Genomic DNA, 26,200 nt, shown 5'->3' with positions numbered 1-26,200 from the left:
AATCTTTGGTTTGTAAATGGCACTTTTTGACACTTTTTGTAAAGCTGAATGTGGTTATGTCTGCAAAGCTTAGAAAGAAGAACGCAACACGTTGTTTTCAAGGGCTGTGGCTAGGATTAGCTATACTAATAGAATTTTTCTAAAATTCGAAGGATGTAAATGAATAGGCGAACCACATCGACGTACAGAGTGAGAGCCGCGAATACGTATTCCTCGGGATCCAACTGTTCCGAACGATTGCCGCCCACTATCGACTGCATATCGGCGATTAGGAAAAAGCAGCCAATAAAGGTGCATAGGCAAGTTATTGGCAAGCTGTCTACGAAATCGGGCATCCAAAGACCACACACTGATAAGACGAGGAGGATTAGCACAAAGGTCAATATGACCCCTCCAGCAGCTGTGTAATCGTATTTGGTTTGCACGGCGTAGATGGAAAGAGCGATGACAAGGAGTGTGGTAATGGCCACGGCCGAGATTACCACGTTGGAATCCATTAGGCTCGATGCGGTCCCCAGGAGCACCGACATGGTGAAGGTATACAGAGCCAGGCAAATCAGGTTGACAGGATGCCTTCGTCGCACGTTCTCCACACAAACGATCGTGCTCAGAACGATTATGTTAACGATCATGGCGACAAGAACTAGGAGGAAGTTCTCCTGCATAAAGTCCTTGGTGGGTTGGTGGTAAGAAAATATTGCTATCACAGCCAACGTGAATAGTAATTGGACCTGCAAGAAACACATACTTATAAAATGTTCCACTTAACAGGTCTAGCTCACCAAAAGGATTCCAAAAACCTTGCGGACGAATCCCATGCGTATAGCGGGGTCCTGGAATACATTGCTTTTAACAATCAAATCGTGGGTAATAATCCCATTTTCGACCAAGTGTTCTCCATCTTTTGGATCGGAATTCGTGTCCTGGGACTCGTTTTCCGTAGAAGGAGGGGCTGACAATGAAATCGGTGGGTAACGGTCAGAGTTTTCGGGTAATGGCACAAAATTAAACCACGCTGCAACAAAATCATTTGAATAAAAATAAAAAAAAGATTGAACTTTAATATTTGGAATCGTGACAAGATAAGTTAAGCCTTATAATTAAATTTCTGCAATATGTGTTGATGGAATGATGTTTTAAATACAATAAACGAGATAAGATTAAAGGAAATGGTTCTTATAAAATCGACTTGAATAAATCCATTTTTGAACTGGCTTGGAATGTTATTAAATATATTGCAACAAAAGCGTCAAACATGCAAAACAGTTATACATATATGTAATATAATTTTAAGGAATTTCTACTGTGAGATAGGAATAACATACAGCCAAAGAGTATGCTATAGTCAATGACCCAGTCCTTCTGTTATACGTCACTGGAGCTCGAATTTCAAATATGACAGTAGCAAAGCGACTGCAAGTGTATAAGTGGCTCCACCTAGCGACTGTTATATAACTTCCGACGAGTACGAATATAACTTTTTAGAGAATGGTCCGAATCGAAAAATTGTTGGGGATAGATGAAATTTAAAAATTATATTTATATCTTAGGTCAACAGAAATAAATAAGTAATTTTTTTTTAAATATAAAACACATTCTAATCAATGGACAAGCTGATTATTATGCTTGCTATTCATATTCATCTATTCATCTTCTTTAGTGGAACACACATTCGCTTATTATTTAAGCGCAAGCAACGATAAAGCTCTTAAAACAATTTAAGAAGGTTACATATATGCTTTGAATGTAAATGAATCTCTCAGACTGGAAGCTGAGACATGAAATACATTTCATCTTTACATATATGAGTTATCGTTCAACTCAGACACTTTTATGTTCTAACACATTCACATGCCGAAATAAATGGCTTACAAATCAAGATACATATTTAAGCAACGTATAAACTTTTAGATTTTGTATATTTAAGAAAAGGTTGCTGTATAAGCTCTTTTACACAAATGAAGACCCTTTAATTTTAATAATTCTATTATTAACTTCAAAATCTTACCGTACAGTGAAGCCTTATCCAGGAATCCTGTTTCTTTCTTAGGTGAATCCATGACCGCTGCGTCTAGACTTTTTCCAAGGGCAACTGGCAATCTTCAGAGCCCAACTAGGGAACTAATAAGAAATATAAGTAGTGTATGTATCCGTATCTCTGAAGAAAAGCCGGAGGAATGGAAACGAAGATGCCGGTTGTATTTCGGGGCAGCGGTGCCAGAGTTTTCGCGATTGGCGCGAAAGAGCGGCTGATTTTCGCATGTGGTGACTTAAGCAACTGCTTTCATGCCTACATATGTATGTATGTAGGTGCAATATGTGTTCATATATCCACCATCGTCTGGTCAATATCACTTCAGTTCACAAAAGCCACCGGCGCACGAAGTCGGGCTTAAACGGGTTCAGTCAGCCAAAAGTAAAAGTTACCTGCCCGCGTGTGAGTGCAATTGTGCGATAATGAGCGTAATTGCGCTATTGCTCAAGGCTTTGTTGGTTGTGATCGGATTGGCCGTACTTTTGGGACCAGGAAGAGTGGCTGCCTACGATCCCAATGATCCCAAAATAGCCGAGTGTTGCCTGCCGCCGGAGGGGATGTTCGAGGCGTTCTATCCCCGCGAGGTGGAGGGAATCCCCAATAGCGCATCGCGACCAGCACACGGACATGGCAGCTTCTTCAAGCACCGGAACCCAGCACTGGTGGACACCAAGAACGCGGCGGCCTATGGCTATAGGTTCGACGGCAAGAGGCGTTTCAACTTCGATTAGTTCCGGCCACAAAATCTGTATTATTCGCAAATAAAGTCCCTTTCTGAAAACGAAAATATAACGATCTATTTTTTCAACGGTTAATCGAACTGCCAGCGAGCTGGCAACCCTGCACGGCATGCAGCCCTAATATTCCGTGTGACTGACACTTATGTCTAGAGCACAAGAAGAAGAAATCAACATTTTTTTCTTCGAAATTCATTCGTTTAAAAGCGTAAAAAAAATGTGTTTCTGAATCAAATTCAAATATAATTCATATAATTCTGTAAATACCGTTACAAAACCCAAAATCACCAACACATGATGAACGGGCGCAGCATCGGCATGCTGAAAAAGCTCAGGCACACCTGGCGCACGTAAGAATCTCGCGGGGTGGTGAAAAGTGGGCTGTTATGGAGCCGGCGAAACTAATAAGTGCCCTATTTCCAAACACAATACAGGTTTCCACGCCTCATGGCCACCAAGGTGACCAGTCTGGGTGGCGATGAGGTGGGCAGTGGCACAGGAATCGGCCAGATCACCGGCGGCGTGCGTACGAGTGATGGGCCACAGAAGGTGAACACGCCTTCCAAGGAGATTGTCACCCACCTGCCTCCTCTCACCGAGCCACTGCCCAACCTGCCCGAGGCCGTTTACGCATCTCCTCTGGCGGAGAGCGCCATTACGAAGGTAACGACGCTGCCGAATGGCCTGCGAATCGCCTCGGAACCGCGATACGGACAGTTTTGCACTGTGGGCCTGGTTATCGACTCCGGGCCGCGCTACGAAGTCGCGTACCCCAGCGGCGTGTCGCACTTTCTCGAAAAGCTAGCCTTTAATGTGAGTCAAGTTGCGCTTATGTAATGTAGGATCTCGGCTAATCCGGCTACTCATTCCAAAGTCCACAGTCAACTTTCCCAACAAGGACGCCATACTTAAGGAGCTGGAGAAGAACGGAGGCATTTGCGACTGTCAGAGCTCGCGGGACACGCTCATTTATGCCGCCAGCATCGACAGCCGGGCCATTGATTCCGTGACGCGTCTGCTGGCGGACGTGACTTTGCGGCCGACACTTAGCGATCAGGAGGTGAGTCTGGCCAGGCGTGCCGTAAACTTTGAGCTGGAGACTCTGGGCATGCGGCCTGAGCAGGAGCCCATACTGATGGACATGATCCACGCGGCAGCCTTCAGAGACAATACCTTGGGCCTGCCCAAGCTATGTCCCCTTGAGAACCTGGACCACATAGACCGCAATGTTCTGATGAACTACCTTAAGTACCATCACTCTCCCAAGCGCATGGTCATCGCTGGTGTAGGCGTAAGTGTGCAAAATCACTTGTGTACTCGAATTTCAGTTAAAGAATATCTTTCCAGGTGGATCATGATGAGCTGGTTAACCATGTGCAAAGATACTTTGTGGATGACAAAGCCATCTGGGAAACGGAAGCCCTGGAGGACTTGGGACCCAAGCAAGTAGATACGTCTATTGCACAATACACTGGCGGATTAGTAAAGGTGAGTGCAATAATACTTTGATTGACTTCTCAATAAACATGAATTGCCCATAGGAACAATGCGAAATCCCAATTTATGCGGCCGCTGGGCTACCAGAGCTGGCCCACGTAATTCTCGGGTTTGAGGGCTGTTCCCACCAGGACAAGGACTTCGTTCCCTTGTGCGTCCTGAATATCATGATGGGCGGTGGTGGATCCTTCTCCGCAGGCGGTCCTGGCAAGGGCATGTACTCGCGCCTGTATACCAAGGTGTTAAACCGCTACCATTGGATGTACAGTGCCACGGCCTACAATCACGCTTACGGCGACTGCGGTCTCTTCTGTGTTCACGGTAGCGCACCGCCACAGCACATGAACGACATGGTCGAGGTGCTGACCCGCGAGATGATGGGCATGGCCGCAGAGCCAGGCCGTGAAGAGCTTATGCGCTCGAAGATCCAGCTTCAGTCCATGCTGCTGATGAATCTGGAGTCGAGACCCGTTGTGTTCGAGGACGTGGGCCGCCAAGTGCTGGCAACGGGGCAGCGAAAACGACCGCAGCATTTTATCAAGGAAATTGGTAAAAGCATCTCAATCAATCAATTAATGCATATAAATTAAAACTCGTTAATTCATATTGCAGAAAGTGTAACTGCCGCCGATATTCAACGCGTTGCTCAACGTCTCCTGAGCTCCCCGCCTTCTGTGGCCGCCCGCGGCGACATCCATCATCTTCCCGAGATGAGCCACATAACCAATGCGTTCAGTGGTTCAGGACGTACCGGTCTGGGACGTAGGCTTTCCTTGTTCAAATAGCGCTGGGTGTGAGACCGCCTCCATTGGATATCATTTCGCTTTGTTTACAATATTATGCGAAGGGCAACCGTGTTAAGTTTAAATTGGCTAAAAACCAAAATTCCCAAAAATTCGACTCGTTTATTTTATTTGCTTCTTTAATGATGTTTTTAATTAGGAACAAACCTCAAAGACAGGGGAATCTTTGTCCTGATAGCAAAGGGGAGAATTACATCTTCTATATGAGCGATTTATTAAGATAACCCATTACATTTTAACACCGCTCCCACGATTCTCTTACTAAAGTTGGACCCCTACTTCTATAGCATCCGCGAAGCTGTTCATCCCTGTGAAGATTGGGAAGACACCGAGGAACACTTCTTTAATCGGCGCTTGCACTTCGGAGAAGAGGTTGAGCCATCGCTATCACTGCTGCTGCTGCTGCTACTTCCACTTCTGTTACTTTTTAAGGGCACTAGAAATGAAAAGGATACCTATAGGTACTTGTGGATTGTGATCCACAAGTGTGGATAGTGATGTGTCACATCACTATCTATTAACTTACTTGTTGGACTCTTGGGAGCAGTGCTTTCAAAGTCTTCGTCTTCCGGCAACTCGTCACTGGAAATGTTCTCGTGCATGCGATATTGCTTAGGAAGATGGCTCTCATCCTGAAGCGGTGTCGCATATTTGGGTCGCTTGATTTTTTCGTCTTGGGGCTGCCGATCACTGTCGTTGTCCAACTCGTTGCCAGTTTGTTTCTTTATGCTCTTGGCGATCACGCGCTTTTGGTGATCCAGCTGGGGAAACAGGTCCCTCGAGTTCTCCAGCGCTTGCTTAGCGGCGTTCATCTCCGCCTGCTGAATGGAGGAGCCACTTGAAGTGGCCAACCGCTTTGAGCGGAAATAAACGGCCACCTTGTATACCCGCGTATTGGTTGGACCACTGGCCTCCACCACCTTGTAGTAGGGAATGTCCGGCTCGCCGCCATCCATTGTGCGAAGGGTGAGGCAGCACTGCTGCAGCTTCGACTTGGGATCGTTCCAGTCCTGATTCATGATAAACAGCTGGAGTCGCGGGAACAAACATACGTGGCAAAACTGCTCACAATACAGGAGACCCTTGTCAACGTACAGGGCGCCGAGGAATGCCTCCAGCAGATCGGCACGATCTTTAGTCTTCAAGTCAGCCTTGGGATTGGCATACACGGCATATTTGGGCATTCCCAAGTCATCGCAGACCACCGCTTGAGTGCGGTTATTGACCAATGAGGAGCGTAGGAGGGACAAGTGGCCCTCGTGGTGCTCAGGGAAGTGACGATACAGGTACTCCGAACAAATCAGCTGCAGCACCGTGTCGCCCAAGAACTCTAATCGCTGATTGGACCCAAGGGTCAAGTGGGTGAATCCAATGGAGCGATCGGTAAACGCACGAGCCAAAAGCCGAATGTGCTTAAACTTGATTCCAATTGAGTCCTCGAATTTCGTTAACTCCTTAAGCACACGGTAGGAATCAATACAGCTGCGATCCCCAAGTGGCTCTTGTTCCTGCAACGGGTGCTCCGGCAGATTCTTCCAGATACTCAGCAGTTTCTCGTCCTGCCGGAAGAGTGCATCCGTGAACACCTCATCTGCCACCTTGATTCCACCATCCAACAGAAGCGCCCCCATTAGCGCTTCAAAACAGTTGGCCATGGCGTGACGCAGTTCCAACTCGTGGCACAGATCGGATCCGTGTGCGTACAGCATAAACTCTTCCAGTTGCAGCTTTTTGGCCAACAGAGCCAAGTGCTGGTTTTGGACAATTGCCGCTCGGTAAGTGGCCAAACCACCCTCCTCCAGTTCAGGGAACATAAAAAACAGATGGATCGAGCTGAGGAATTCTACCACAGCATCACCGAGGAACTCTAGTCTCTCGTTGTGGGTTATGTTCGAAACAGTCTCTTGATCCTTGCCAAATCTGGACATAATGCTCACTAAGGTGTTGATACCCCGCTTGCGTGTGTTCATGTAATGGATCTTGCGATCTCCATACTCCGGCTGACGAATTCCGCAGTTAGTCAGCGAATTGCGGGCGTGATCCGGATTGGTACCGTAGTTCTCCTTGTATGAGGGATGCGTAAGTGCCAATTGGAGAAGGTACCGATTTTTAAAGCGGTACCCGATACTCTCCTCTAGCAGGTCCAGCGACTTGTGAAAGCGAAGGTGACCAGTTAGGACAGGAATCAACATGGCATGCTGCACAACGTCGCACATAATGCCAGTGCGATAGAAGCCCTCCGAGCTAATCGCCACTGTGATATTTCGTTTCATGCGCCCCTGAGTTCTCATCTCCTGAAGACGTTGCTCCTTCTCCTCTAGCTTGCGCTTGTCCTTGAAAGAGGGCTTCGACATGTTGGCCATCAGATGACGGTACTTAACGTACTCTCGCCACGCCTTCTGGTACTCTGGATTTCCCGCGTAGCTTAGCTGCGGATGACAAATGCCGAAGTGCACGATCGCTGGGTGTGAGATTCCAGTCTCGCGATCTACGCACTCGGGCAAATCGGAGTTATTCCTGTCCAATTGGTCAACACGCAGCGAACACGGCTTATAACCCGGCTTAGTGACCAGCATTCCCTTTATGAAGTCCACGTAGTTTTGCCACTCGCTCTGACTAATCTGGTTAAGATGCAGCAGTTGCTGCCGTTCCACGAGCTGTGCAGAATTATCCAGCAAGTAACGGAGTACTTCGACCATGGCCAAAACCTCCTTTCCATTATCTGGCAGGTCGCGGACGAAACGCGGAAAGAAGTGAAAAGCTGGGCAGGATTCCTCAACGCTTCCGGACGCTAAGTTGGGCATTAGATTAAAGTCTACCAGCTCCAGCAGTTCATGAAACAGGTATTTGACTGAAATTGAGATAAGATGTAAGTAATGCCCATAAAGATAAATCTCAATTTTACTTACAAAAAAGGTCTAGCTCATGGATGGTGAAGTTCTCGGGCATCTTCTCCTCCTCGTACTCAATGGTGTACTCGATGTTGAAGCGGATCACCTTGCAGACGGGCAGATCGGAGAGACGCACATGCGAGAGAAGTGAGAAGCCCTCGAATAGAAACTCGTGCTCATCGTGCTTGATAATGGTGGGTGTCTTTGTCAGGAAGTTAGTGGGCGGTGAGATGCTGATCCTGTAGTGGAACAGCTTGCCTGCATTGTTGCTGTTTGGATCGCACAATTTGTAGCCAGTCTCGCCCGGATATATGCCGTGCCGAATGCCAATGCGCCGGGACTTGGCTGAGCAGCGGCAAAGAGGTCCGTCGTTCATCTCACCGGCGTCGTTGTGCCAGAGATCTGCGTGCACACGCTGCGGATGTTGAACCTTGCGCGAAAGCTCCTCCATACAGCAGTCCTGCTCGATCTTAAAAGCGTCTTCGTCGGAGTCGTTATCGGAGGAGGAGGACGAGGAGCAGGCTTCCGACTTGTGTTTATGCTTGCAAACACGCCGGCGAGCCTTTCTTGGAGGCGGCACGTAAACGGGTAGCTTCTCGCGTACGCGCTCTGCTCTCTTCAGGAGCTCCTCATCGAATAGGTTGCACAGCTTTTGCAGCCGTGCCCGACCTCTGACCTCGTTTTCACTCTTCGTGCGCTCGTAGTAGAGCTCTGCTGGCGATGATCGCACCCAGGATTCGACTGGGGCATCCGCCTCGCTGAGGGCGTTCATCTTCTTCACATAGTCCTCTGGTTTTTCGCAGAAGTTAGAACACCACTGTCTCAGCAGACGGTCCCGTTCGGTCTCCACCTTCGGTTTGGGCCTAGTCTTCTCTAAGGGCTCATTTCTCTCCCTCTCGTGATAGCTACGTGGGGAATAGTCATCGCTGGCTTGGCTCCTGGCTGCAGATCCATAGTATCCGTGTTGCGACCCCTTTGGCTGCCTGTGGGCATAGTGTCCGTGTCGTGGCTCGTGGGCATATCGGCCCTCCGGAATTTGACGGTGTTCCTGATCATGTCTTTGTTCATACCGCCTACCCGAGCTATAGCCGGGATAATGGTGGTAGCCTTGACTGGAGCTGTTGGAATTGTACCTCTGCCTTTCGGATGGTGGTCGGTAGTTAGACGAATAGGCAGGATAGCGGTCTGGGTATTTATAGCTTTCATAGAGGAAGGATGATCCGGATGCCGGGTACTGGTATTGGTAATGGGGCTCCTGGCCACCGTACTTCTGTGCTGGTTCGTTGTAAGCATATCCCTCGTAGCCGTACGCTGGTGGTTGCTGGTACGGATCATAGCTAGGTACTGAGCTGGTATAAGGAGCCGGTGTCTCCGGATATACGTAATCCGAAGACTTCGAGCTCTGAGAATGGGATTCATTGGACGAATAGTTGTGAGAGGGAACACCTACTCCTGGCGGAGATAAATCTTCTTCTGGCGGAGGTGGCGGGGGCGGAGGAGCAGGCTGGACTGAAGGCGGGGGCAAAGGCGGCTGGTACATTGCGATGTTTTGGGAAAACCTTTGGTAAAATCCACAATTGTACTTTTTTCCACCCACACCTTTTACCACGACTTGAATGATCTGGCAACACGCCCGGTTTGTTTACACTCGCACATCCGGCAAGGCCGTGCCACATATGTTTCGATAGACAACGCAAGAAAATTATGTTACTCCCGCGGTATTTTTGTTGGAACCTCCAACGCTGCACGATGGCCTTTTACGCTGTAGCTAGTGGGCGGAAGTCTGGAGTCTACGATTCTTGGGCAGAGTGCGAGGAGCAGGTCAAGGGCTTCAAGAACGCTAAATACAAGAAGTTTAAGACACGCCAGGAAGCGGATCAGTTCGTTAATGGCTGTAAGTCGTATGTTCCGCAGGATGTGGCCGTGCCGCTGGGCAAGGGACAGGCGCCACTGGCCAGTTGGAAGAACAGTATCAAAGTGAATGAGAGCCCCAAATACACAGAGGAGTGGCCCGAAGAGGATCACGACCTAGCCGAGGATGCTCTGGTAAGCATGAATATACATACAAACATTTGCGGAGTCCTGACCTTCCCTCCTTTCAGAATGCGGCCATGAACGAGGTGGAGGGAGATCCCAAGCCATCTAGTAGAAGCAATTTAGTAGGAGACCGAAGCACATACTGTAGAAAAAGTTAAACATAGCTTCTTTCAGGCAGACATTCTCAATCGCAAACGGAAGGTCGCGGCCAGCAGCCATATGCGCAACAAGATTCCACGACATGCCTCTCAGGTCTCAGAAGCCACAGGACTCAAGCAAGTGGGTGCCTTCCAGTTCGAAATCGATGCCGAGGGCTATGTGATTGTGTACACGGACGGCTCCTGCATAGGCAATGGACAAGCCGGCGCCTGTGCCGGCTATGGCGTTTATTTCGGCAAGAATCACCAGCTGTAAGTGGTAACTTCGGCACAATAACTTTGCTTATAAGCTATAATTTCTTTGCAGAAATGCAGCCAAGCCCGTGGAAGGACGCGTTACAAATAATGTAGGTGAGATACAAGCGGCCATTCATGCCATTAAAACAGCTCTAGACTTGGGAATACAGAAGCTGTGCATCAGCACAGACTCCCAGTTTTTGATCAACTCCATAACGCTGTGGGTTGCGGGTTGGAAAAAAAGGGATTGGAAGCTAAAGAATAATCAGCCTGTTAAAAACGTCGTTGACTTCAAGGAACTGGATAAACTGCTTCAGGACAACAACATTACCGTGAAATGGGTGCGTAACTAAATTTAAATGAGGTGCTCGAATATACTTGACTTCAGTTTATATCCCTAGAACTACGTGGAGGCCCACAAGGGCATAGAGGGCAATGAAATGGCAGACAAATTGGCGCGGCAAGGATCCGCCTTGTATAAAGAGAAACATGGTTGATAAGCAATTTTAAATTTACCGTCTTTGTAGAATGTAATTGATGTGGCAACGCTGAATAAATCGAAATAAGTTACGCGACAGCCCTGGTCCAAATGTTTTTATTTACAATTTACTTCAGTCGCTTTTAAGTTAAGTTAGTTTACAAAAAATGCATTCCAAGCGAAATAACCAGTGCTTACTGCTTACCCTGGTTTTGGGGCTACTGGGAGGAGCGGGCCATTGTTATGTAGTCGAACCACCTATTGTTCACGTGGAAATGGACAAAGCCGGCATGCACAGGTTTTTATATTGGAGAGCGGTTTATGGATTACTTAAATTAAAGTGATAAATGTTTATGCAGGACCCTCAACTACCGTATGCGGTTCGACATTCCCCTGGTGGGCAAGGACTGCGAGTATGTGCTGCTCCAGGATTTGCCCGCATCCGTTTACATAAGCACAGACGAACTTGATGACCTGCAGCGTTTGAAGAGGGTGCGTTATTTGGGAATTAGTTACAAGGGTTACTATAAAAAAATGTTCGTTCCCAGTTAAATGCCATCTACCCCAAGTTCGTCAACATTGAAGTGGCCACGGAACGGGCGCAGCCCTTCTCCGTTTTACTGCGCGGTACACCAAAGATTACGGAATCGCTGGCTCTGCCCTTGCATTTTCGCTACCATGCCCCCAGTGATAAGCGGTGTGGTGATCTTGAAGTCTGAATTGTTTTCGTCCACTAGACTAATCAACTAATCCCCACAGATCGGCGGCCACGGTGGCCATACCCCTACCCGAGCTCTATCTCAACTGCCCGATGGCTGATAGTGCGCTCATCGAGAACGAGTTGGTTGCCCGGCCCGATAAGCTCTACTGCCTGAATGCGCCGGAAAGCCGTTTCGACGAGAACCACGTCAAGGATGGCCAGCCGACGACCATGGCTAATCTGGAGCGCTGCAACTGGAGGCGGGTGCACGTGGACTGCCAGCTGAAGATGCCGCTGCGTGCCGAGATTCCGGTAGGCCAGACTAGCGCCTACGGTCCGGTTCTGTGCGGCACGATCCTGCTGGGTTGGTCCCTGGCCCTGTGGACCATTATCCACTCGATGGCCAACACACGACGCATCAATCAGCGCCTGAACGAGCAGCGACTTCTGCAGCAAAAGGTCAAGTAACAGGCGACGAAGTCGGTGCGATTCAAGGTCAGCGATGGCTAATTAAACAATACATTCTGGCGATGACACAGGACTGTAAATATTTATTAATATGCTGCTTGCATACACAACTCACTTATTGATATAGTTAAAGCGGCTTAAGCACCTTCGAAACGTGCCACACATAGTAAAGTCATATTTTGGGCTTATCACACAACTAAGTCATATTAAGCTTCCCTAAGCATAAGCGTAAACATAAACCATTATCTTTAGTTATAGCTAGGCATATCCAAATAACGCTGTCACAGCGGCAAGCTTAAATAAGAATAACTTATAATTACTACAATTAACGAGAATGTATGTACATGGCGTCCAGGTGCAGGTCGAGAGCTTAGTACCGAATGTCTTTATCTGACGTGGGAGCAATGGACTTTGAATCGTTCTCCTGGTGGCTGCGGAGCGTCATCGTGCTAGACGTCGATGGGGGTTCGTTCCACGACTGAATAGTGGCCTTGCCAAATATCACAAAAATAGTGTTGCACACTAGGTAAATTCCTCCTGTAATGAAGAACACCATGCGCCACTGGCTGGGATCCTCCTCATCCGATACGATCGCTCCCACCACCAAAGGAGCTATTATGGAGGTCACTCCCGCTATCCCATTGGTGACTCCCATCATAGGGCCGGCAAAGTTTGGCGACAGGTCGATGTGATTGATTAGATATCCGCAGGAACAGCCCGCATTGATGCCCACCGCCAGCGTCAGCAGAAGAATGGCCCACGTTTTCTCATCGGCTGTCATGTAGCCCAGCCCAATCAAACAAGCCATCGGGCCCCACTGTCCAATCGAATTAAACAGCTTGCGAGCCGTGGTGATCGATATGGTGCCTCTGTTGATGAGCAAATCCGATATGGGACTGACCACAAAGCACAGCAGGCCCATGGCAAAGTATGGCAGCGAGGAGAGGAAGGCATTGGACTTGACATTTAGCTGCAGAACCATGCTCATGTAAGTGGGCATTTCGGTGAGCAGCGTGTAGAAGCCCCAGGTGAATCCACAATGTGCGGCCAGCAGACCGTAGAAGGCTGGCGACCTAAAGATCGACATCCAGGGCACAGGCATAGACTGAAAGAAGAGGTTGCTCCATTAAAATTTCTCTTCAATTGACTTATCTCTCATCTTCACTCACCTGACTGGAGCTGTTGCTGCCCGTAAGGCTTTCGATATACTCCACCTCGCCTTTGCTAATCCTGCTGGCTGTAGCCGGCTCATTGGCCGCCTGCCAGAAGAAAAGCAGCGCCCAGGCCAGGCTGATACCACCGGAAAGGTAGAACAACCCTGGCCAACCCATGCTGGATTCGAAGATGAAGCCACTGCTGACCAGGATGACAGCCGTTCCGAACTGTGCTCCCGAATAAACGCCAGTGGTTAGCAGTCCCCGCTCCGTGCGTGGCACCCACTTAGCCAGCAGCGTGTGGACACACGGATAAACCGTGCCCTGGACCAGCCCGGTAAGGACGCGCAGAGCGCAGATACTCTGCCACCCACTTTTAGCTGCAATGGGATGGAAGAAGCACAAAATACCTCCGATTGCAGTCGCCAGGCCCAGCACTAACTTGGCTCCAAATCGCTTGGCCAGCAGTCCTACAAAATTGCGAAGGAGGTGGTAAGTACGAGTAGATTCCGGCCTAGATTGCAGCCACTCACCTGCCGGCACCTGGGAGACGACATAGCCCCAGAAAAAGCTGCTGAGGATCAGGGACTTGTCCGACGTATCCCAACTGTAGAACGGAGCACCCGCGGTGGACTGTGTCATGGGCACGATGGCAGCCGAGATGTTGACCCGCTGGAAGTAGTTGATCATCATGCCCACGAACAGAAGAACCGCCTGCCAGTGTCGCACGCCAAGACCTCCAGCTGAGATGGGTATGCAAATGATTTATTTAGTTTAGAGATTAAAGATAAGCTCATTTACAGGCTAATCTCCTAAGCGGATTCGGAACTACTCTGGCTAGCAGGGGTCTTCTCTCTCCACTGGAATAATAAACCATGTCTGATCAGTTACGGAATTAACTGGCGTCTGGCCATCCGATTTATTGATTGCCCCATTATAAGTGCACGGTGCAAATTGTTGTCACTTGGTCGATATTTTCTAGGACCTCAATCTACGGTTTATTGCCGTTTAACAATGCTCTGATAGTGATGATTTCATTAATTGCGGCTCCGACGGAACTCTTTGGGTTTTATTATAATAATATTTTCATTATCATTAACGCCTGCCAATGAGGAAAACAAAAGCAGATGTGTGCTCTCAATGGAAAAGTTCGCGTAGTGGAGGGGACTCCACCGTGGGACCAAACGTGTGAATACAGTCGTAAAGCTCGATTGCCTCTTCCTATGAACTGGAACTGGATGGATCTTCAGATTAGATCGCCAGAAATTGCTTTCCCTGCAGATGAACACGCTGGCCAACCTTCGCGCAGTTAATAAATATTTTCTTTGTGTCAGGCCGATTTATCTCTGTTGATCCTTCATAAAGTCGTAAGTCTCGGCAGATGTCTGATAGACGATTTATCAAGATATGGTTTGCAAATATAGCCAGACGTCTAGATTGTAATAACATTGACCAAACTCTTAGGGTAGGTCTAGTGGTTTGTGAAGAGCACTTATGGAGAAGATTAAGAGAGCAGCGGTATAACTGATACTGATAGTGCTCTATATGTTGGGTATGCCTTTAAGATCAGACAAGTGACGAACGCACCCTCAACATACTAAAGTTCTGATATCAACTTTTGTGACGAAAAATTATTTTGCACTTGACTTTTCAAACAAATGTCTATATTAATTTGTTAATTAAAACTCAATCGACAAGTATTATAAAAATATTTATTTCCCCACCCGGCAATTTCATTCCTCATAGCAGTCGCCTTACACACTCTCCTGGTGCGTTTCGTCACTACGTGAACGTACACAGTCCACATTGAAGTAGTTTCACAAGGGAACGGATTTTAACTAGGGAACCATATTGTTCCTAATATTTTATTTTCATAAACTATAAGCCGCGATATTTTTCTGTTCAGTAACTCCATATGTTCATCTTATCAAACCTATTGACACTTCAATTTCGAGTCTCTAGAAGGTTTTCTATGAAACTCTAGTTATGGTGCTTTACTTTTATTTTCGAAATATGTGAATAGCCGTATTGGCACTATCTTAATTAACACTGATTTTCTCTTCGATCCGAAACTTACGCCTTGCCTTATCCACAGAGGGCTCGAAACCCATTTTAGATGTCTCTCCGATTTATTTATAATTACTCGGTGAAGTGAAAATCAGCCTGGCCGAAGTTGCTGGCCCCGAAAACGATGGTAAACTGCGGAGCGATTGTTGTACCTTTCGCTTTTATACTGATACCACAAAATCGCAGTCTCCTGATTACAGGGGGCTCCGCCTCCAGGTCTCAAGTACCCGCGTGGCTACGCAGATCGTCCGTCACTATCGCGGCAATAATCATAAACCCATAAACCCCACCAAAGTGCTCGGCACTTGCCCCGCATTGTCCAATCCAATGCAAATTACATTAAGTCTTCGCTTTGATTTTCTTTTACTGGCTGGAAGCGATTGAACCCAACCGATCGCATATGTCCGGTGGTTATAAAAAGTGGATCAGTAATTGATGCAGAAAGGGTTATCTCATACGTATACATATGTATATCGGATGTTACTGGCCTGCACTCGAAATCCCTTTTAGAGCCAATGATTCAATTGTTATCTCTTGTTGTGTGCACTTTCCACAGAATTCTCTTGATTATCCTGGCCTAATTGTTTTATAGCTTCCGATTAGAGCTGTCAACACTTCTGATCCCAAGTAGATTCTGGGGAAAGCCTTTATAGCTAAGATATACCATGTGTCAGCCTTCAAGGCTTTCGTCAGGGGGTAATCAAGTATTACGTAAGGAGAAAGTACCACGTTATTTATAATTCAAACAAAGACGTTTTGAAATATTTGAAGTGGCCTTAAATCTTTATCACTGCGGAGTGTGCAACTTCTATGTGATAGATACGCGAAAAAGATAATACGCCTATCCAGAGTTAACCATGATTTAAATAATTGTTTTTAGCATTTAAGTAGCTTGAATGCTATAAAAACATATTTAATCATAACCATAATAGTCATAGTAATTCTTATTAAGAAGTATTTAATGGTATTAGGAGAATATGACAACGAAACAAACACTTAGACTACATCTTGTGATCAGAAGAACCATATAGTGGTAATGCTGATAACGTTGTTGATTACATTAATGCTTTGAAATCTCTTACGTTTGTCCGATAAGCAAATGATCCAAACGCAAAATTTGACAAAATACAAGAATCTGCACTGGCATTTTTTTATACAGACATCTAGATATATAACACCTCCCCCCTTTTTATACCCGTTACTCGTACAGTAAAAAGGGTATACTAGATTCGTTGAAAAGTATGTAACAGGTAGAAGGAAGCGTTTCCGACCATATAAAGTATATATATTCTTGATCAGGATCAATAGCCGAGTCGATCTGGCCATGTCCGTCTGTCCGTATGAACGTCGAGATCTGAGGAACTGAGATTCAGCAAACAGAAACATTTTAAAAATGTGTTGATATTTATTAGTGTTGTAAATTTGTATCGATTTGTTAAAAAAAAATTTTGCCACACCTATTCTAATGCCCTAAAACAGCCAAACCGTTCACGCCCACACTTTTGAAATTTTTTTAATTTTTTCTCATTTTATTCCCCAATATCTATCGATATCCCAGATCAAAGACAAAATTTCGTGCTCCATTTCACATTAGCTGAGTAACGGGTATCTGATAGTCGGGGAACTTGACTATAGCATTCCCTCTTTTTTTTTATCTTTAAAAATTTGTCGATCTCACGAAGAGACCAAATAAATCTTACACTTCTCAAACTCGGACAAACACAAATAAAACACAAGCACTACCTTGACCAAACCAAACAGACAACCTGCCCGTTCTGCAACGACAACCTATCACTGCAAACTCTTTTGTCCACCTTTACCATCTTAGGAACCATAAAAGCAACATTTTTAACAATACCAACCAAATAGTGCTCCTTTCAAATCCCACTTCATTAAAAATATTAAATGTCCTTAAATAGATTAAAATCACCAATCTGTACCACCATTAAATTGTAACCTTCACAAGTTTACTATATATCTAGATCTAAACAAGGATACACCAAATATTGTATATGCTGCCATATCTCAAATTAATTCGCTAGTCCTTAATTTAAATGAATTGTTAGCTCTTAATAAATAAATAAGAAAAATAAAAAATCTATTGATATCCCAGAAAAATTATTAAATTTCGCGTTCCCATTCTCACTAGCTGAGTAACGGGTATCTGATAGTCGAGGAACTCGACTATTACTATTGCATTCTTTATTGTTTTTGGCTTAGTTTCAGAAGGTAAATATGTATTGCAATCGCTAATTATTATAGATCGCTATTATTATAGATTAAAAATATGTGGTTCCAAATTGGTAGGGATAAGATCGAATTTTTTTGGCGATCTGGTAAACCCGAATTGGTAAAAATGTGCTGTTTCTCCAAACAATCCAATTTTCATTTTGAGAAGGCCATCAAACTCCAAAAAAATGAATAAATTGTGTTCTTTATTATTATTTCGTTTTTAATAATCGCACAATTGAACATTTTTTTTACTATTAAAAAATACCTATTATTACGTATTTTTTTTAATTTCCATTCATATACATACCTTACCAGTATCGCAATAAATATTTAAAATCTGTTTAAAAGTTACTTGGTAAAAATAAACGATATTTTTCTTATATTTCAAAAGAATTTTCTAACGGAAAAACAACTATTTCTTTGTCACATTATACTTCTTGTTATCTGGTCACACTAGACAAAGGAGATTCGTTTCGCTTGCTTAATTTTTTGTGTTGCTCCTTCAACATGTCCACGAGATCTTCATTCGGCGATGAAGAGCAGAACAAAGTGCCCCGCATCATGACCTTCCGTCCCAGCTACGAGGAGTTCAAAAATTTTTCCGCCTACATTGAGTACATTGAGTCCCGCGGAGCACACTTAGCCGGCTTGGCCAAAATCCAAGTAAGCTGGCCCAGCCCCCAACTATTTGCACATAAATATAGGTAATTGGTAATTTTTTTATATACAGCCACCTGCGGAATGGGTTCCCCGAAAGTCGGGCTACGACATAGAAAACATCAACATGACCATTCCAGCGCCAATTTGCCAAGTGGTCACTGGGTAAGTGCTCCTCATTTACGGCTCATTGGACAAAAATATGGGACAACTTTTGAATGTAAATGCAGGGCCCACGGGGTGTACCAGCAAATCAACATCCAGCAGCGCCGGCAGATGACCTTGCGCCAATTCATGGAGAAGGCCAATTCGGAACTGCACCAGACACCGAGGCACTTCGACTACGACGATCTGGAGCGCAAGTACTGGAAGAACATCACCTACATATCGCCACTGTATGCTGCCGATGTCAAGGGATCGCTGAGTGACGAAGAACTTGACGTGTGGAACATTGGGCGTTTGGACACCATATTAAATTTGGTCAACACTGACTACAACATAATCATCGATGGAGTAAACACGGCTTACCTCTACTTTGGGATGTGGAAGAGCTCTTTTGCCTGGCATACCGAGGACATGGATTTATATTCTATTAACTATCTGCATTTTGGAGCACCCAAAACCTGGTACGCCATTCCGCCGGCGTATGGCAGACGTTTGGAGAAGCTGGCGAACGAAACCTTTTCTGAGAACTACCAGGAATGCAATGCCTATCTTCGCCATAAGATGACCATGATCAGTCCGAAGGTGCTGCGCCAGCACAACATACCTTACAACAAGATCACGCAGGAGGCGGGCGAAATCATGATCACATTTCCCTTCGGGTACCATGCCGGGTTCAACCATGGCTTCAACGGCGCCGAGTCGACCAACTTCGCGTCGAAGCGTTGGATCGAGTACGGCAAGCGGGCTAGTATATGCCGGTGCCGCAGCGACATGGTTAAGATCTCGATGGAGACATTTGTGCGCCGTTTCCAGCCAGAGCGGTACGATAATTGGCTGAAAGGTCAGGACATGGGCTGTCACCCCGAGGAGCCGGGTAAAATATGCGCTGCAGCACCGCCCACTTTGAATGAGTACGAGCAACAGGAAAGGTATTACATTAGATATTGAAGTTGACTTACTTTTACTAAGATAACCTCATACTTCAGCTTACGTGCTGCCAAATCCAAGGAAGAATCTCCGCAAAAGCGAGGCTGCTCGCTGGCTGGCAATGGATGTGAAGAAAACGCGGAATCCACCGAGGATGTCGACGATAAGGCCAGCGTGAGCAGCTATAGCAGCTGCCGCCAGCTGCAGCCAGTTGTCAAACTACGCAAACTCCCAACAATTGCGTCTGTACCTGAACCATCTTCCGCGCCCAAGAGATACGACTTCAACACTGAGGCTGTGGTGCGCGTAAAGCGGCTATGGAATGAACTGCCCTGTCCCGATTCCGGGGCCAACCTGCTCACCAACGGTGTAGTAAAGAACACCAAACGTATGCGCTTCCAGACAAAAGTACTCACACTTGACGACGAGGATTGAGGATTCCAGATGTGGCACTGCTTGCTGGCAGTTTTTTGATCTCCTTGTTAGATTTTCGCGCCGCAGCAATCAAAGATCTAGTAGTGATATTCTTCTGGTAAACTTTTATACATTTTAAGCAGACATGACGACATCACAAAGAAGATATGTGTGTATAATTTAGGAGACAAGCAAATTCTTGCAATCAAATATGTTCTTGGATCAAATATGTTTAAATTTTTTAGCTGTAGCTGTAGGACAGACTGAATTTGTCCGTTCACATTTTAATTTACCAAGTGTCTGTTCCCACCGAAAGAAGTATTGCACCACAATTTAAATCTGATAAAGCCAAAATCGTTCTTAAAAGAACACCCCAAAGGCCAATGTCTATAATCACACAGAAATGTCGTTTAATAATTTGATATGTTATGACATGTGTAAAATTCTTTGCTACCGAAAGAGAAACGCCTACAAAATTGGCAACCATTAATTAAGAACTATCAGAACGAATCATTTTTTTAAAGAACACCCTAAAGGCCAATGTCTATAATCACACAGATATATCGGTTAATACTTTGATATGTTATGACATGTGTAAAATTCTTTGCAACCCAAAGAGAAACGCCTACAAAATTGGCAAACATTAATTAAGAACTACAAATCGCGGACTATAAAAGCATTCCGAACTCCTCCTATCGCCAGTTATTTTATAGCCTTAAACATTCGAAACAAAAGATGTTCGGACACTTTAAGCTCATCTATCCGGCTCCTATATCGGAGCCTATACGGTCTAGGGACTCGAATGCATATATGATGGAGACGCTGCGAAATTCGGGCTTGAACTTGAAGAACGATTTCGGTATAGGCCGTAAAATTTGGAGGGTTTTTTCGTTCACCTACAATATGCTGATACTTCCCGTAAGTTTCCCAATCAACTATGTGATACATCTGGCGGAGTTCCCGCCGGAGCTGCTGCTGCAATCCCTGCAATTGTGCCTCAACACTTGGTGCTTCGCTCTGAAGTTCTTCACTTTGATCATCTATACGCACCGCTTGGAGCTGGCCAACAAGCACTTTGACGAACTGGATAAGTACTGCGTGAAGCCGGCGGAGAAGCGCAAGGTTCGCGACATGGTGGCCGCCATTACCAGGCTGTACCTGACCTTCGTCGTGGTCTACGTCCTCTACGCCACATCCACGCTACTGGACGGACTACTGCACCAACGTGTTCCGTACAATACGTACTATCCGTTCATAAACTGGCGAGTCGATCGGACCCAGATGTACATCCAGAGTTTTCTGGAGTACTTCATCGTGGGTTATGCCATATATGTGGCCACGGCCACCGATTCCTATCCTGTGATTTACGTGGCAGCCCTGCGAACTCATATTCTCTTGCTCAAGGACCGCATCATTTACTTGGGCGATCCCAGCAACGAGGGTATCAGCGACCCGAGCTACATGTTTAAATCGTTGGTGGATTGTATCAAGGCACACAGAACCATGCTAAAGTAAGTCTGTTTGATCATCCTACAGGAAATATTAACTACCGTGAATTATGTTTACACTTAACTGATCTGAATTTATTCGGAAAACTGAATAAAAGTACAACTTTTAAGAATTCCTCTACAAATCTATTTTTGAATAGAAATATCCGTTAATGCTAAATCTTTCTGAATACATAAGAGTATATTTTTACATGCAGGATAAAATAAATGGTATATCAAACGATTCGACATAAAACTATTTTATTTCAAATAAATTAGCTTACATTTTGTAAAATATATGCTTTAAGTTAAAATTTCAATGTTAAGAACCCATCCCACTGTTTCCCATGCAGTTTTTGTGATGCCATTCAACCAATCATCTCTGGCACGATATTTGCCCAATTCATCATATGCGGATCGATCCTGGGCATCATCATGATCAACATGGTGTTGTTCGCTGATCAATCGACCCGATTCGGCATAGTCACCTACGTTATGGCCGTCCTTCTGCAAACTTTTCCGCTTTGCTTCTACTGCAACGCCATCGTGGACGACTGCAACGAGCTGGCCGACGCACTTTTCCATTCCGCCTGGTGGGTGCAGGACAAGCGATACCAACGGACTGTCATCCAGTTCCTGCAGAAACTGCAGCAGCCGATGACCTTCACCGCCATGAACATATTCAATATTAATCTGGCCACTAACATCAATGTAAGTCCACTGCTCTCGGTGAGAACGGGAAAGGAAGTAAGTCCGAACTTCAATCCTTGCAGGTAGCAAAGTTCGCCTTCACCGTCTACGCCATCGCGAGCGGTATGAACCTGGACCAAAAGTTAAGCATTAAGGAATAGAACAGAATACTCAAGAAAAATGACCGCACCAGAGGTAAACGTACATAGTTTTATGAACTTAACACATTGCTTCGTAGAATTATAATAATCGTATATGCATACAGCGAATTATGAATAAACATAAGCTAGTTAAAACAAATATTGATCGAACAATGGGAAGTAAAGAAAATCGCTACATATGTATACCGTACAGCCCCTGCAGAAGTCTATTTGTAGGCTGGGAATCTGGAACCTTGTCCTCGGCAATTGGAATATGTTCCTACAGAGGCCGGATTCATCGGCTGTCATCTGGTCAATGGGTTCACTTGATCCCTGCGACTGGCCTTTTTTTTAAAGGAGGTGCTGGGTGTCGGAAGATGAAGTTAGTGTGACGCGTTGGCGAGAATTGCACATATGAGAAGCATGGAGTATTTTTAGCTCGCTTCTAGTTCGAATGTTTCGGCGGCAGTTTATTTCGGGCTAGGAGAAGGGGAGCGGAGGGTTGACACGAATCTAAGTATATTGATGATATTTTAATGGCTGGCATAGATGAAACAGCGAAGGTTGTTCATTTAACAAAAACTTAGGCGAGATAACTATATGTGTCTTTGTGTCCCTCCATTCGCTCTAGATACTCCTTCTCGATCAGGATGTCAATGCACTTCTTGATCACGGGCACCTTAGGCTTAAAGCGCGTTGACAGCTGATTAAGCACCTCCGAAATGAGATTGGTGTGGTTGAGTCGTTTGCGCATCTTCATGATGCGGACGATCGCCGCCTGGATCAGCAATTTTCGGTCCTCCTCTATGTGCTTATGTACAGTCTCCTGCTCCACTTTAAGTTCAGTCTTCAGAGGCTGGTTGATGTTAATTCGGCGCTTCTTGTTCTTGTAATCTAGGAACAGCTCCACCGTCGACTCTGGCGTCAGCGAGTTCTCATTGTCGCTGGAGGTCAGCACCTTCGCCTTGAGCAGTATTTGCAATACCTGAAAGGAGAAGTTCTTACGTAAGCCTCTATCTATCTATCGATTGACACGACTCAATCTCACCTGAATCAAGTTCTCCTGCTGCGTCTGTGTGTTGTCCTGCAGTTGCTGGACAGTAAAACTAAGCTGATCGTTAAACTGGAGCAGCACTGACATTTGGAAGGTGCTGGCCTGTAGGGTGTAGGTGGAGGAATTATTGCGGTTGACGTTCATTATCAGTTCGCCCTTGCACATCTGATACAACCAGTTGAGCTTGCGACCAGAGTGGCGGGCGGCGTAGAACTCATTGAACTGGCGCACTGACCGCTCCAGCTCAGATGGAAGCAGGAAGTTGTTGCTCAGCTGGAAAGGCCAAGAGCCTGAGGACAGGACCTCGATGCCAAAGTCTATTTCCATGGTCAAGTTTTTCTCGGCCAGGTACTGCTTAAAGTACGAGTTCAAGTCCTTTGAGACGCCTATATCCTGGAACATCCGCTGAAGCTTTACGGTGTATTCGTAACCACACGTCTGCTTCAGTTTGGAGATCATCATAGCCTCGGCGTCATCCGAAGCCGATGTGTGGTTAACCAAGCGCTTAGCAAGCATCTTGGAGTAATATTTTTGGAAGACGTCCTTATCCTCGATATACTTGAACACGACCATCACCTGGTTAAGATTGTCCTCAAGCTCCTTGTCCTCGGGATTTTTCGAGGACTTTTTTAACAACAGATCGCAGTACTTGGCCAGCAATTCGGGCGACTTGCTAGCACTGTTTGCGATCGTGACCACGTTCGAGTTTATGAACTTTCCGCACGCCTTATCCAAAGCGGCCACGAATCCGTTGTCATTGTTGAACGCCGTCAGAACAAGGGCGTTGTACTTCTTGTGCACGTCCAGGATGGTCTGGACGTACGTCTTGGGATCGTTGGCCGCGTCGGTAGTGCAACACTTGGCAATGGCCTCCGTGCCCTGGTGGAGTATATGGTTCTCAAGGATGGACTTGAGATCTGTCAGGTTTTTGGACGAGAGGGCGACCAAGGAGTACATCCGTTTCAGATCATCGTTTCGGTCTGCGTTGAGCAGATTCTGAAACTCGGTGTGAAAGATTTTCAGATGTTTTTCGATAAGAACCTGAAAGACATTGATTCGGTTAGTAGGCGGCTTTAAGATTGGACACGGTAGGCAATCCCACCTGTTCGCATGTGGACTTCAGCGCATCCGCCGTGGTCTCGTGCAGATAGGAAAGACCGTTCTTTGAATTAAAGCCGCGAACACGCTGCGTCTCCTCCTCCAGCCTGTTTTCGACGTGCTTCAGATACTCGGTGACCGTGTTGGTGGACAGGAAGGCGTCCGACTCCTTCTCATAGAAGGCATACGTGTCTGCGATGAACTTGCTCTCGAAGTTGTCCTTGTAGACGGATAACTTCTGCTGTTCGGCATCGCTATCCTCCTCGTTAAAGCTGAGCTCCACGTAGCACTCGATAACGTCGCGGACCAGCGACCGGTTGATGAGCTTGCCTTGACGTTCCTCCTCAATGGACTTGAGCACTGCCTTGGTGACCGGCTCGTTTAGCACTTGGAACAAATGCCCCTTCCAGGCAACAAGGGCCAGTCGGTAGATCTTGTAGATACCCTTCTGCCCCTCCTCGCACTCGCGCTTCACCCAGTTGCGGTTCAGGTAGTTGCAGATGCCGTCCAGAACGGTACTGGAGAACTGGTACGACTTCCACTGTTTGGTGTAGCGCGACAGGAGGACCTCCTCGCCGCTGATGGCCTTGAACTTGGTGAGAAGCTCACTTAGGTATGACTTCAGAAATTGCTCCAGCCGGTCGTACAGCTTTTTGCCCACCAGTTGTGCTCCGCCTGTCTTTCCGCTGCTCCGTCCGCTTGGAGCTGCACTCACGCTGGTGCAGTAGTCGTAGACGTGCGTATAGAAACGCATGTACTGGCTGCGGGTGAGGGACTTCTCGTGCTCAAACACCTGTAGAATGCCCTCGACCAATTCACTCCAGATATCGTCCAGGTTGACGAGTTTCTGTGTGGTCTGGGAATTGCCGGAGCGGTTCATTCTGGCGGCGGTGGGTTGTGGCAACGGCCTTCTGCCTTCTTCCACTGGAGGATGCTGTCCCTGCAGTGGCGCTGGGCTGGAGAAGGCAATGACCCTAGGTGGCGAATGCTGCGCGGGCGACAAGGGATTGCTGCTGCTTTCCAGGTGGCGTCGTTTCGCGGCTCTCGTCCTGGGAGCTGTGGCCGGAATCTTGACGAATCGGTGTTCCAATTTTGGAATTTAAAGTGTCAATCTGCAGGCGAGACAAATCGGTACAGAAATGGAATGGGATTGGGAATGAAGTAGGCCTCGCCACGTTAAAAGCGACGACCCGAAGGTCGCCTATTATGATCCAATGTCACAGCAATAAAAGAGAGGCTTGCGGAATACACACACACACACACACGCACCGAGCTCAAGCTGTAATGCAATGCGCGGTGGTCGGACATGCCCTGCAATGTAGGGTATTGGCCAATCGCATGGCAGGTGAAGCCCCACCACCACCCCCGCTTATCGATAGATCGTGTTCGAAAACCCAACTTCCTGGTTAAATAAACACTCGCATGCACACATATGCAGTCGCCCTCGCCTTCACACATACACCCACACAAAGGCACATAAAATAAAGCCAAGAGAAAAGATAGCGCACATAACCATTTCACAACTAAATAGTTAACATTTTTCCGATATTCACATAGCTCCCCCCGAACGAAATTCATTTTCGTGGAAAATTGAGCCGTGCGCCTGAGTTTTCTTTTCGTGACGTCGAGATTTGATTTCCCCTTGGAGCACACACACTTTTTCTCTTTTGTTCGCCATTTTCAAAGCCCGAAATCCCCGTGTCTATGCATTTCCTTCATTTTGCTTTATATTACCTGTTGCCAGACGCTGTTAAAATTAAAACTAAACTAAATTAAAATTGTGTTTCACGGTTTTACTTATAATTAAATTAATTTTTTTTCTGTGAAAATTACTAACTTTCGTTTATTCCTAACTATTAAAATGAGTGACCGTTCGGCCATTCCGCTGTAATGCCCTCGACAGTGGTATCGCTTAAGGCAAACTCAGCGGATACTATCGATGGCGATCTATTTATTGGCGCCACTATTGGCGGCGATCTCATGTTTCAGGGAATTTTTTACACGGATTTTAGTTTATATTCTCCAATTGGGAGCTAAAAGATCTCAAATATCGCTTTTGTGTTCAAGCTCTTCA

General features: G+C 46.2%; 10 protein-coding genes across 14 annotated transcripts; 6 read left to right on the top strand and 4 right to left on the bottom strand.

Annotated features, from left to right (window-relative positions):
- Positions 1 to 60: 60 nt before the first annotated feature.
- Positions 61 to 2,142, bottom strand: LOC6733453 (protein lifeguard 1). Its single transcript, XM_016167609.3, has 3 exons — positions 2,009 to 2,142; positions 783 to 1,015; positions 61 to 731 (listed from the first exon to the last, which is right to left on the bottom strand). Exons 1-3 carry the CDS (start codon positions 2,058 to 2,060, stop codon positions 126 to 128), a joined length of 891 nt encoding a protein of 296 aa, XP_016026402.1. The 5' UTR covers positions 2,061 to 2,142; the 3' UTR covers positions 61 to 125.
- A 180-nt stretch (positions 2,143 to 2,322) lies between these two features.
- On the top strand, positions 2,323 to 2,822 carry LOC27206141. Its single transcript, XM_016167293.3, has one exon. The coding sequence runs from the start codon at positions 2,458 to 2,460 to the stop codon at positions 2,764 to 2,766; it is 309 nt and encodes a 102-aa protein (XP_016026401.1). The 5' UTR covers positions 2,323 to 2,457; the 3' UTR covers positions 2,767 to 2,822.
- Positions 2,823 to 2,911: 89 nt separating this feature from the next.
- On the top strand, positions 2,912 to 7,923 carry LOC6733451 (mitochondrial-processing peptidase subunit alpha). The gene is made up of 6 exons (XM_002080472.4): positions 2,912 to 3,122; positions 3,207 to 3,585; positions 3,647 to 4,063; positions 4,120 to 4,260; positions 4,314 to 4,818; positions 4,882 to 7,923. The coding sequence occupies exons 1-6, from the start codon at positions 3,067 to 3,069 to the stop codon at positions 5,052 to 5,054; spliced, it is 1,671 nt and encodes a 556-aa protein (XP_002080508.2). The 5' UTR covers positions 2,912 to 3,066; the 3' UTR covers positions 5,055 to 7,923.
- Positions 5,174 to 9,521, bottom strand: LOC6733450 (ribonuclease 3). 2 transcript variants are annotated; one of them, XM_016167608.3, is made up of 3 exons: positions 7,982 to 9,521; positions 5,599 to 7,923; positions 5,174 to 5,527 (listed from the first exon to the last, which is right to left on the bottom strand). In XM_016167608.3, exons 1-3 carry the CDS (start codon positions 9,501 to 9,503, stop codon positions 5,493 to 5,495), a joined length of 3,882 nt encoding a protein of 1,293 aa, XP_016026400.1. In that variant the 5' UTR covers positions 9,504 to 9,521; the 3' UTR covers positions 5,174 to 5,492. The 2 variants fall into 2 exon arrangements, with proteins under 2 accessions (XP_016026400.1, XP_016026399.1); XM_016167607.3 differs by having other exon boundaries at positions 5,174 to 5,508.
- Positions 9,522 to 9,603: 82 nt separating this feature from the next.
- On the top strand, positions 9,604 to 10,972 carry LOC27208194 (ribonuclease H1). The gene is made up of 5 exons (XM_016183807.2): positions 9,604 to 10,009; positions 10,066 to 10,122; positions 10,175 to 10,410; positions 10,466 to 10,736; positions 10,797 to 10,972. Exons 1-5 carry the CDS (start codon positions 9,668 to 9,670, stop codon positions 10,890 to 10,892), a joined length of 1,002 nt encoding a protein of 333 aa, XP_016026398.1. The 5' UTR covers positions 9,604 to 9,667; the 3' UTR covers positions 10,893 to 10,972.
- A 59-nt stretch (positions 10,973 to 11,031) lies between these two features.
- LOC6733448 lies at positions 11,032 to 12,366 on the top strand. Of its 2 annotated transcripts, none has more exons than XM_016167295.3 (4): positions 11,032 to 11,171; positions 11,233 to 11,365; positions 11,422 to 11,570; positions 11,633 to 12,366. In XM_016167295.3, exons 1-4 carry the CDS (start codon positions 11,041 to 11,043, stop codon positions 12,039 to 12,041), a joined length of 822 nt encoding a protein of 273 aa, XP_016026397.1. In that variant the 5' UTR covers positions 11,032 to 11,040; the 3' UTR covers positions 12,042 to 12,366. The 2 variants fall into 2 exon arrangements, with proteins under 2 accessions (XP_016026397.1, XP_016026396.1); XM_016167294.3 differs by having other exon boundaries at positions 11,422 to 11,575; positions 11,633 to 11,895.
- Positions 12,099 to 15,428, bottom strand: LOC6733447 (putative inorganic phosphate cotransporter). Of its 2 annotated transcripts, none has more exons than XM_002080468.4 (4): positions 15,273 to 15,428; positions 13,729 to 13,938; positions 13,211 to 13,665; positions 12,099 to 13,146 (listed from the first exon to the last, which is right to left on the bottom strand). In XM_002080468.4, the coding sequence occupies exons 1-4, from the start codon at positions 15,304 to 15,306 to the stop codon at positions 12,412 to 12,414; spliced, it is 1,434 nt and encodes a 477-aa protein (XP_002080504.2). In that variant the 5' UTR covers positions 15,307 to 15,428; the 3' UTR covers positions 12,099 to 12,411. The 2 variants fall into 2 exon arrangements, with proteins under 2 accessions (XP_002080504.2, XP_016026395.1); XM_016167606.3 differs by lacking the exon at positions 15,273 to 15,428 and adding an exon at positions 13,997 to 14,776.
- A 2,484-nt stretch (positions 15,429 to 17,912) lies between these two features.
- On the top strand, positions 17,913 to 19,884 carry LOC6733446 (probable lysine-specific demethylase 4A). Its single transcript, XM_002080467.4, has 4 exons — positions 17,913 to 18,157; positions 18,225 to 18,316; positions 18,382 to 19,245; positions 19,303 to 19,884. The coding sequence occupies exons 1-4, from the start codon at positions 18,002 to 18,004 to the stop codon at positions 19,676 to 19,678; spliced, it is 1,488 nt and encodes a 495-aa protein (XP_002080503.1). The 5' UTR covers positions 17,913 to 18,001; the 3' UTR covers positions 19,679 to 19,884.
- A 508-nt stretch (positions 19,885 to 20,392) lies between these two features.
- LOC6733445 (odorant receptor 43b) lies at positions 20,393 to 22,134 on the top strand. Its single transcript, XM_002080466.4, has 3 exons — positions 20,393 to 21,168; positions 21,498 to 21,855; positions 21,918 to 22,134. The coding sequence occupies exons 1-3, from the start codon at positions 20,393 to 20,395 to the stop codon at positions 21,993 to 21,995; spliced, it is 1,212 nt and encodes a 403-aa protein (XP_002080502.2). The 3' UTR covers positions 21,996 to 22,134.
- Positions 22,031 to 26,086, bottom strand: LOC6733444 (cullin homolog 1). Of its 2 annotated transcripts, none has more exons than XM_039292811.2 (4): positions 25,964 to 26,086; positions 24,131 to 25,238; positions 23,023 to 24,069; positions 22,031 to 22,959 (listed from the first exon to the last, which is right to left on the bottom strand). In XM_039292811.2, exons 2-4 carry the CDS (start codon positions 25,004 to 25,006, stop codon positions 22,558 to 22,560), a joined length of 2,325 nt encoding a protein of 774 aa, XP_039148745.1. In that variant the 5' UTR covers positions 25,007 to 25,238; positions 25,964 to 26,086; the 3' UTR covers positions 22,031 to 22,557. The 2 variants fall into 2 exon arrangements, with proteins under 2 accessions (XP_039148745.1, XP_016026394.1); XM_016167605.3 differs by having other exon boundaries at positions 25,861 to 26,051.
- Positions 26,087 to 26,200: the final 114 nt, after the last annotated feature.

This window comes from Drosophila simulans, chromosome 2R (genome assembly GCF_016746395.2).
Source record: "Drosophila simulans strain w501 chromosome 2R, Prin_Dsim_3.1, whole genome shotgun sequence".
Lineage (NCBI taxonomy): Eukaryota > Metazoa > Arthropoda > Insecta > Diptera > Drosophilidae > Drosophila > Drosophila simulans.
This window is presented reverse-complemented; position numbering and strand designations above follow the sequence as displayed.

Excerpts from the sequence above, each read along its gene's own strand:
- LOC6733445 (XM_002080466.4), top strand. The coding sequence starts at position 20,393 with ATGTTCGGACACTTTAAGCTCATCTATCCGGCTCCTATATCGGAGCCT. Across the intron at positions 21,169-21,497 it reads GCACACAGAACCATGCTAAA|TTTTTGTGATGCCATTCAAC; the intron begins GTAAGTCTGTTT and ends TTTCCCATGCAG. Across the intron at positions 21,856-21,917 it reads ATCTGGCCACTAACATCAAT|GTAGCAAAGTTCGCCTTCAC; the intron begins GTAAGTCCACTG and ends CAATCCTTGCAG.
- LOC6733450 (XM_016167607.3), bottom strand. The coding sequence starts at position 9,503 with ATGTACCAGCCGCCTTTGCCCCCGCCTTCAGTCCAGCCTGCTCCTCCG. Across the intron at positions 7,924-7,981 it reads CCATGAGCTAGACCTTTTTT|TCAAATACCTGTTTCATGAA; the intron begins GTAAGTAAAATT and ends TCTCAATTTCAG. Across the intron at positions 5,509-5,598 it reads TGCTCCCAAGAGTCCAACAA|TGCCCTTAAAAAGTAACAGA; the intron begins GTAAGTTAATAG and ends TTTCATTTCTAG.
- LOC6733448 (XM_016167295.3), top strand. The coding sequence starts at position 11,041 with ATGCATTCCAAGCGAAATAACCAGTGCTTACTGCTTACCCTGGTTTTG. Across the intron at positions 11,172-11,232 it reads GACAAAGCCGGCATGCACAG|GACCCTCAACTACCGTATGC; the intron begins GTTTTTATATTG and ends ATGTTTATGCAG. Across the intron at positions 11,571-11,632 it reads CATGCCCCCAGTGATAAGCG|ATCGGCGGCCACGGTGGCCA; the intron begins GTGTGGTGATCT and ends TAATCCCCACAG.
- LOC6733451 (XM_002080472.4), top strand. The coding sequence starts at position 3,067 with ATGATGAACGGGCGCAGCATCGGCATGCTGAAAAAGCTCAGGCACACC. Across the intron at positions 3,123-3,206 it reads CTCAGGCACACCTGGCGCAC|GTTTCCACGCCTCATGGCCA; the intron begins GTAAGAATCTCG and ends AACACAATACAG. Across the intron at positions 3,586-3,646 it reads TCGAAAAGCTAGCCTTTAAT|TCCACAGTCAACTTTCCCAA; the intron begins GTGAGTCAAGTT and ends CTCATTCCAAAG.
- LOC6733444 (XM_039292811.2), bottom strand. The coding sequence starts at position 25,006 with ATGAACCGCTCCGGCAATTCCCAGACCACACAGAAACTCGTCAACCTG. Across the intron at positions 24,070-24,130 it reads TGAAGTCCACATGCGAACAG|GTTCTTATCGAAAAACATCT; the intron begins GTGGGATTGCCT and ends AATGTCTTTCAG. Across the intron at positions 22,960-23,022 it reads AGCAGGAGAACTTGATTCAG|GTATTGCAAATACTGCTCAA; the intron begins GTGAGATTGAGT and ends TTCTCCTTTCAG.
- LOC6733446 (XM_002080467.4), top strand. The coding sequence starts at position 18,002 with ATGTCCACGAGATCTTCATTCGGCGATGAAGAGCAGAACAAAGTGCCC. Across the intron at positions 18,158-18,224 it reads CCGGCTTGGCCAAAATCCAA|CCACCTGCGGAATGGGTTCC; the intron begins GTAAGCTGGCCC and ends TTTTATATACAG. Across the intron at positions 19,246-19,302 it reads GAGTACGAGCAACAGGAAAG|CTTACGTGCTGCCAAATCCA; the intron begins GTATTACATTAG and ends CTCATACTTCAG.
- LOC6733447 (XM_016167606.3), bottom strand. The coding sequence starts at position 14,072 with ATGGTTTATTATTCCAGTGGAGAGAGAAGACCCCTGCTAGCCAGAGTA. Across the intron at positions 13,939-13,996 it reads TCCGCTTAGGAGATTAGCCT|CTGGAGGTCTTGGCGTGCGA; the intron begins GTAAATGAGCTT and ends TACCCATCTCAG. Across the intron at positions 13,666-13,728 it reads CGTCTCCCAGGTGCCGGCAG|GACTGCTGGCCAAGCGATTT; the intron begins GTGAGTGGCTGC and ends GCAATTTTGTAG.
- LOC27208194 (XM_016183807.2), top strand. The coding sequence starts at position 9,668 with ATGTTACTCCCGCGGTATTTTTGTTGGAACCTCCAACGCTGCACGATG. Across the intron at positions 10,010-10,065 it reads ACCTAGCCGAGGATGCTCTG|AATGCGGCCATGAACGAGGT; the intron begins GTAAGCATGAAT and ends CCCTCCTTTCAG. Across the intron at positions 10,411-10,465 it reads TTCGGCAAGAATCACCAGCT|AAATGCAGCCAAGCCCGTGG; the intron begins GTAAGTGGTAAC and ends ATTTCTTTGCAG.
- LOC6733453 (XM_016167609.3), bottom strand. The coding sequence starts at position 2,060 with ATGGATTCACCTAAGAAAGAAACAGGATTCCTGGATAAGGCTTCACTG. Across the intron at positions 1,016-2,008 it reads GGATAAGGCTTCACTGTACG|CGTGGTTTAATTTTGTGCCA; the intron begins GTAAGATTTTGA and ends ATTTTGTTGCAG. Across the intron at positions 732-782 it reads AGGTTTTTGGAATCCTTTTG|GTCCAATTACTATTCACGTT; the intron begins GTGAGCTAGACC and ends TGTTTCTTGCAG.
- LOC27206141 (XM_016167293.3), top strand. The coding sequence starts at position 2,458 with ATGAGCGTAATTGCGCTATTGCTCAAGGCTTTGTTGGTTGTGATCGGA.